Genomic DNA, 8470 nt, shown 5'->3' on the forward strand with positions numbered 1-8470 from the left:
AATAGTTCTATAATGACATCGAGAGCAAAGTGATGTATCTAGTGACTAAAAAGGCACTAATCTGTTGACTCAACTTTTGTTCAGAATAGTCGGTCAGCCTGAATATTATAAGGATCGGTAATATAAGAAATTGAAGAAAAATTCTAAAGTCGTCTTGTCAGTACGATCAGTGTGGGCCTGGATGATTTTCTGATAGAATTTAGAAGATTTTCACTCAAAAAATTTACAGGACAGACCTCCACAAAAAAAAATCATCATCGCGGAAAATGACTGATCTTAAAACTCGAACTAAATGTAGGTGGCCTAGACCAATATAATTATATAGTTTAAGAGGAATCACCACTTGGCTAAATTGTAGCCTACATTTCTGCGTTTTTTATTATTTGATCGGCGATATGTTTAAAAAGAAAAAGTTTTTCCAAAATGTGGAACCATTATTTTCTGTAAAAGTATGTTAGCTTTAAATGAAAAATATTTTTTTTAGCTATAGTTTTATGTGCTCCGAGAAAATCGTGCAGATTATGCAAATTTGGGTAATCTGCACGATTTTCTCGGTGCAAATAAAACCTATGGCTAAAAAAATATTTTTCATTTAAAGCTAATATACTTTTACAGAAAATAATGGTTCCACATTTTTGAAAAACTTTTTCTTTTTAAAGATATCGCCGATCAAATAATAAAAAACGCAGAAATGTAGGCTACAATTTAGCCAAGTGGTGATTCCTCTTAAAGAAGTAAGATTCAGATTTAGATTGCACGTCAGTGTCATCAAGGTTAATGAATATTAATTTTCAGTTTTAAGTGCCCATTCCACTCAACAAAAAGTACTCCGTGAGAGAGCCGTGAGAGAGCAAGCTGTCAAATAAACAAAGAAAAAATTGAAAAAAAATCAATTTTGTCTCTCACACGGAGTACTTTTTTGGTAAGAGGAAACTAAGCATTAAGTAGAGGAAGTAGTAAGTTCTTGGCAATTTTCCAAGAAAACTTTGGGGAACGTTTTTGGGCAAGGTCAAAAAACTGAAAATAATTTAAAAGAAACTTTATTGTTCGAGCAATGTCTTAGAAGAGATGAAAGTCCTAAAAAAATCAATTAAAATCAATCAATTCAATCAGAGAAGTAAATAAACTTATTTAGATGTCAATGCTACATTAACATGTTGGCTACACTTACTTAGCATCGACTCAACTATTTTTCTAGTAATTCGAAGAACGTGCGTAAAATCGACGCTGCCTCCTTATTTCCCCGCAACTTTAGGGTTTCCTCTTGCATCAGACATTCGACGGTTGTTCTTAATATTGCACGAATATAATCCGCGTCGTCGCAGCTGGCAAGGTTATTGGTGACGAACTTTTGAATGGTACCCACATCAATCTCATTCTTCAGCAAATGTTTGATACGGTTCGAAATCTCTTCGAGGCTCACTGAATGATTTGATTTTACATTGGGAGAATATGCTGGTTTCTTGCGACTACTTCTTGCTGAGCTATTGTTACAATTTCGATCAGGTGTAGAGTTACGCCGTCTTCTGTTACGACTTCTCTGATTCTTTGGTGACTTCATCGGATTGACAGTTTCTCTGGTTTCTTCTCCACGAAGCCAATTGTTTCGTTGCGGATCGCTTACATCCAGCATGAGGCGCCGTACACGACTGCTGATTTTAACATTCTGATTTCTCGCAATTTCCAGCAACGTTTTGAAGAAATTGTCGAGATCTGAATGTTTGATCGGTTTGACGTTCTTTAAACGTGGTGCAACTGTTGTTAGTAAATTGCAGAGACACTCGAGCTTTGGCTCAGAATTTTGGTCTAATAATGCACTGGCACAAAAGATAATTATTTTTGGGGTCAGCATTCCGTGGTTGAACAATTCTCCAATGAAGCGAATTATCTTAATCGAGTTTTGAGTCAGTTTCCGCTTTTCTTCGTCGTAGAGGTATTGCTGTTCGTCTTTTTCTATCGAATTTTTTGCCTCATCGATCTTCTGTAAAAGTAGCTGCAATTGTCGATTTAAGTCGAAATTTTTCACGTTTCTCTCAAACTGCATTTGACATTCAGTGATAATTGCTTTCTTAAACACTTCCGTGCGATTCGCCAAATCAACAGTAAACTGAACGTAAGAATTCAGAAACACTGGTTCACCCATGACCTTTTCAAAATACATCGCAGCCACCTCACGCGCTTGTTCCGCACTCTCCACGTCGATCACTTCTGCGCATTGTTCCACTAATTTAGCAAATGTTTCATCAACCGTTGTGATTTTATTGAAAATGGCAAGGCATTCCTTCATTACGTGGAATTCCTGGGTAGAAGCCGGTGCCATAACTGATGGTATCCAAATCACTTCGCTCAAAATCTCGTCAAGTCCTTCGAGACACTGTATGAGAAATACAATTGATGTACAAAATGAAATCATTTCAATTGGATAAGGGAGAACCTGTAAATAGACCTCATCTGGGACCGATTCATTGAAGCCCACGTATTCCATGGTCGATTGTCAAATTAGAGATTATTCGGTGAATTTAGGTGTAGAAATTTTACAATAATATATCGTTATTAGAAGAATCAGAAGTATCGTTCACCCAGTAACTTTTATAATTTCTTTTAAGAATCAGTTGACATCAGTACGCTTTTGGCTTATGTCACGCAGCGGAGATTTCGGGCGACGTACTTTATTAATCTGAGATTTGATGGCGCTGAAAAGCACCGACCTTTCTCACGACATTGTTCGACACATTGGCGCATAATTCAATCTACAAGATTATGCGCTAATGTGTCGAACATTGGTAATTACTGCAAGTGTGCAAGGTATCATAATCGATCTACTTCAATTACTACGAATGCTGTAATTTTCATTTCCGTAGCACGGTTGGTACGGATGTGCAATTTCCTGTACTTAAAATTTACGAACTTTTCATTAACGATAGCCTAAAAATGTGTCTTTTCTCTGTACCTCAAAACGGATATTGAACAATTTGATTTCAGCATACGGGTTCAGCATATGAATACATTATGCGATAGCATCTCTTTCAGTCATGACCTAAAAGCCGTGCAGGACTTTAGTTTGATAAAATGTTGGTATTGGTATACATAATCAGAGTCTAGTCTTTAATGTTAGCAATAAAATTAACTGGTTAATTGTTGTTTCATGAACAGTGTACACACATATATAACAGTTCGTAGCAACGCAATATATTATAAAGCATTTATATAGACGAACCGAATACACAATAAGTAAATATACATCTCTATGTGCTGCATTGTATCCATTAAGTAAATTTAGTGCCTCAAGTTTAAATATACACATAAGAATTTTATCTTAACACAATAATGGTTTTGCTGTTAAATTAATTTGGAACTTTATCTAATCCCAAGCCCATAATGGGCTTAAGCTTTTAAGAAAGCAATTTCCTAATTGGAAAATTGGTAAATTGCGAATTTATAGGGTTTTCAGTAGTGGCTTAGATTGTTTTCATTTTATTCTTTTATTTTTGTTTTTGTTTAATCATCCCATTATTACGTAATTTGAGGGTTTGGATAAGTATAAATACGAAATCTGATTTCATTGCAGGTCGGCAAAAACAATGTTAGCGAAGAAAATGTTTTATTTTTATGTTGGATTCGTATCGATATCAATGGTTGTGGATGTCAAACGTCGATAATTTTTGATTGTACACACCATACAATCAACCATACATATACACCAGAGGTATATTTGATTTGGCAAAGTATACCAAGCATCGTAGTAAAATATTTGGTGTGGCGAAATACTACTCTATTCAATACCATTAACACCATTAAGAGGCACTTTGAAAAGCCTGCATTAGGGCGATTTTTAAATACTGGACTTTAGTTTACTTTTGACGATATCTTTCCACCAGAATCCTTTTTCAAAAATATACGACCGCAATTCCGACCACGAATGTGTTAGCTTTCAACAGAAAATAGATTTGGTTATAGCAGTTTGACCAGCTCTGAGAACAATGAGCAGTTTCCGAAAATTTCGTTAAACTGCTTCATTTTCTCAGAGCTGGTCAAACGCCTACAACCAAAACTAATTTTGATTTAAAGCTAACACATTCGTGGTCGGAATTGCGGTCGTACATTTTTCAAAAAAGATTCTGATAAAAAGATATCATCAAAAATGAAATATGAGGCACACAAATGTAGGCTACAATTTTAGCTAAGTACCGGTGCCTCTTAATGACACTGATAGCATTAATGTTATTAAATAGGTACTATTTTGAGACACCAAATATTCCATTACGATGCTAGGTGCTTTGGTTTTGAACGAATATCCTTGTACAAATGACAATTATGTCACATATAACTTCGTTTTCTTAACATAATGTATCATCTATTGTTTTTAAAAGGTCTTTTACTTGCAGCACCCTGCGAAAATGAAATTTTCACAAGGGGCACACTGTTGACACTTGCGATAATTGTCATTTTCGCAGGGCTTTGCAAGTAAAATACGTAATTGTTTGGAGATTGTTATTTTGCCACGAAAAAACCTCTCTCTATCGGCAAAATAAAAATCACCAAACAAGACCTCAATATACTATTGCTTCATTGATCTTATTTGGTAGTTGTGCTAGTCGTTTCTAAAAAGTTATGTCTTTCATAGTACTCTATTTGCCTTTTCGAATGTTTTCAGAATGTCTATAACTTAACTGTAAATTTATTATCGGGTCTATTACTTCCATTGATCAAAGTATTTTTAATCGGTTGATTTCAAATCTTGTACTTCAATTTTCTTAACATGAATTTTACTATACGCGCATTTGCATAACCTTCGGTGTTTATGTATACTTTGTCTGCGAACGTATTGAACTTTGGCATGTGTTGCAATCTAATAAAATGAATTTGACTCGTGGCTAACGTTATAAAAATTATATTCACCTGAAACTAGGGTTCCGTGAGCTTTTGTGGATTCGCCTTACCTTTAGTGTTTACTTTGGAAGGGTGGGTCGAAATAGATTATTTCAAATAGTAGATTACGTTGGATGCGGCGGAAGTCATTCATTACATGAGGGATCAATTTTGTGAAAGGAGTCGAGTTTACGAGTGAGCTCATGAGTATAATTAATTGCCTCGAATTGATGAATTATTTCCAACATCTAACGAAAATTATTTTAATCGCTGTCCCATGCGGGAAGTTGTTATTACATGTACATGTAACGAACACTTTCCGTGAGGCCCAAGCATGCTAATGACCACTTTCCGGGGGCATATGTACATGTAATATCGCACGGGATAGCGATTAAAGTTCTATTTTTTTAGTGTGCACACTATTTTTTAATGGCGCCAAAACAAAGACCTATGAAACTGTGATGGTACAACAATTTTTGCAACATTATCATCCAAGCGTAAACCTACTTTCATTCAGAGAGTTTTCTTCCATCCTACTGCAAGAAATCAATTTAAAATTTAAAAATATGAAGAGATTCCTAATTCGTTTTCTACTTAAACGTAATGTGTTCCATGTTGATTACCTAACATAAAACCCAAACCCAAACACCAAACTTTACATTTGCATGTTCTATTTCAATTTCGATATGCAATAACGGAATGTAAGAAATGTAATTCTAAGATAAGATCAATAAGTGACAAAGCAAGATGCTTGGAAATACAAATAGACAAAATCAATTTTGGGTTAAGAAAGATAAGACTGAATATCTGCACACACTGCTTTGCATACATATTACCTCTAATTTGACTGCTTTTTATTCACGTTCTTGGTTTTCATTGTATGAATATTGAAATCGATATATCAATGAAGGGTGGGTTAAATTTCTGTTAGTTCGGGGAATTGTTTAAGAGAAAAAAAATCTATTTTTTGGGTGAAAATTTAAAAGTCAAGCTTGCAGGTGAAATGGAAATTGGAGAATATTTTATTTATGCGAAAATAAATAAATTTAAGGTAAAAATAAACAAAAATACTTTTCACATTGTGAAAAGTTCAAAAGCGCAATGTATGTAATTAACAAACGGCAAACATCGGCTAAACAAATATATGGATTTATTACCAACTAAAATTAATTTTAAAACAAAAAGCTCTCTATTTTAATTTTGGATTGAGTTGTGGGTATAAAATTCATTAAAAAAATATATTTTTTTTCATTTGCATTATTTATTTGCAAAACTTCAATATTTTTTATATTATTTTATTGTTTTCCACATTATAAACGTCATAAATATAAATTGTTTTTTATTTCAATTTTATTTTTCTTTGCCTGCCGGAATCGACTAAATTAATTTCAATTTTAATTTATATTTTATATAAACGGCAACAAAATAATAAAAATAAAACTTTAATCGCGTGTCTTCAGCCGTGAAAATTTAAACTTCCGTCTTTTACTGTAAGTGCATCAAAACTGAGTTGTCATCGTCGAATAAGTTTTAGATCCGCCAGCTGCTATAGAATTACACTTATCGATTCAAACTTATTTTTCGAACAACTTTTTTTCGTGAAGAAGTTAGAGTGAAGTTGAATGCTTGGCAACTGTATCTGTGCCGTTGTTTCATAATTAAAAATTGTAAAAAAAATATTTGAGCAACAAAAAACTCATTTCCTATGTAACAACGATATAGTCATGAGCACTTTCAATACCCTATTCCTATTTAGATTGTATTGACACTTTAAGAAAATGTGGGGGCTCAAACGATTTTCTAGTTATTGATACGCTATGCATCTAAATGCAAACAAAACTACAGTAACTTGGGCTGGGCATGTTTAGCTTGGGCTTTGGGCATTTTTTCTAAAAAAAAAAACTTGGACAAGAGATGAATGATGCACCTTTTTGGGGGACTGTTACCTTGCACCTGGAAAGAAAATGTAGTTAAAACTGTCTAACTTATTACAGGGAACGGATGGTTAATCTGACCCAAAAAGGATGGAGAGGCGAATCTATACTTTCGTATACTTCCCATTACTCACTTTGCTGGAAAAACGGATACATGACGACCTCACCTTCTTCACACTTTTTGCCTGATTTTTTTCTCGTGTTTTCTAATTAGTTCGATTTTCCATAACCTATAGTCACTAGTCGGTTATAATTGTTATAAACACCCGAAAATTTTATCTTAGAAACTTTTATTCCCTTTACTTACATACCACAGTTTCAATCTCAATCCACATAAAAGACATCGTACTGTTACTCACATTCATGCTGATACTGCTGTCTTGCGCGCAAAAGTGTATGTGTAATCAAAATATGTTTCAATGTGTTTTCATATGGATTGTATTGGATTTTATTTGTGGATTGAATGACGTTGAAAAGAGAAAAAAATGTCTCAGCTAAGTTCATCTGGAGTATTCTCTTATATAGCAAAAAGTGTGCTAAATCTATTGAAGTAAAAGATTTTGTATTCCAACACACCAGCATTTGCGTATATGGATTTCAGATATCCCAATCGGGCAATGTATCATGTGTTGATCACTCTCATGAAAATGCGTTAAACAACAGACATAAAAGACTAATTCAAAAGATACGTTTTCCGTTAATTAAAGGATAAGTCAAATAATACAAATACAGTACAAATAGCAAATAATGCATCGGGAATCGGTACACATTTAGAGAAAATACCGGCCATTTTCTACCCAATATTATCGAATAACATTTATTACGTCTGCAATTACAAAAGAAGCAACTAAGATACTGTTGCTGCATGTATAAACATCTCACCTGTAATTGCATATGACCCCAATCCCCAAAAGATTATACCCTGCGTCATGAATTCCAATGAACCATTTCCTTTTCTCTAAAAAGGGAAATGAAGAAATCAAGACACTTCGTGACTTACAAAATATTTTCTTAATTCCACAATATTACACTCCATATATATACGAGTATTATGGATATAGACGTGTAACGTTGTTACATCTTATAAATATGGGTATGGTTTGGTTTCTTTACATCATTTATTTCCTGTGTCTATACACAACTGGGAATAACTAAAAATATTCCAAATTCCTTGGTTATCTTAGATTTGTTGATTTTTAATACCTTCATTTCGTTTTCAAGTCACGTTCCGTGTGTAAGATTAAGATCCATCGGTTTATTTATATACCTTTCTGGTCAAGATTCAACAAATTGAATTTTTTTTCTCGGCAATTTTATTTGCAAAAAATGCGGTAAAATGTCATGATGACCCTTTTTCACTTACTTCTACGGAATTTTATAGAATTATTGGATATGCATGTTCTTTGCCAGCTTTCATTTTCATTCATTCGAAATTTTTCGATAAGTCATGATAGGAGTAACGTTTACTAAAAAATGAATTTCATGATACAGTAATGTCACTCTAAAAGCTCTAAGAATTTAAATTAACTGACGACAAATTTTACGAAATTTTCGAAGCACCAACGACTACCACAGAGCTGAAATAACACGCTTCATTTATTTGGAATTAGTTTAGTATATAGATGTCCTAAACAGTGGATGTATCAAAATTTTCTGAAACTCCAACA

The 8470-nt window shown here is 33.7% G+C and overlaps 1 protein-coding gene across 1 annotated transcript; it reads right to left on the reverse strand.

Annotated features, from left to right (window-relative positions):
- Positions 1–1050: 1050 nt before the first annotated feature.
- LOC119080052 (eukaryotic translation initiation factor 4 gamma 3-like) lies at positions 1051–2627 on the reverse strand. The gene is made up of 2 exons (XM_037188258.1): positions 2435–2627; positions 1051–2374 (listed from the first exon to the last, which is right to left on the reverse strand). Exons 1-2 carry the CDS (start codon positions 2483–2485, stop codon positions 1187–1189), a joined length of 1239 nt encoding a protein of 412 aa, XP_037044153.1. The 5' UTR covers positions 2486–2627; the 3' UTR covers positions 1051–1186.
- Between the last annotated feature and the right edge of the window lie 5843 nt (positions 2628–8470).

The sequence above is a fragment of the Bradysia coprophila genome, unplaced genomic scaffold, assembly GCF_014529535.1.
Source record: "Bradysia coprophila strain Holo2 unplaced genomic scaffold, BU_Bcop_v1 contig_350, whole genome shotgun sequence".
Classification (NCBI taxonomy): Eukaryota; Metazoa; Arthropoda; class Insecta; order Diptera; family Sciaridae; genus Bradysia; species Bradysia coprophila.

Excerpts from the sequence above, each read along its gene's own strand:
- LOC119080052 (XM_037188258.1), bottom strand. The coding sequence starts at position 2,485 with ATGGAATACGTGGGCTTCAATGAATCGGTCCCAGATGAGGTCTATTTA. Across the intron at positions 2,375-2,434 it reads CAGATGAGGTCTATTTACAG|TGTCTCGAAGGACTTGACGA; the intron begins GTTCTCCCTTAT and ends TTTCTCATACAG.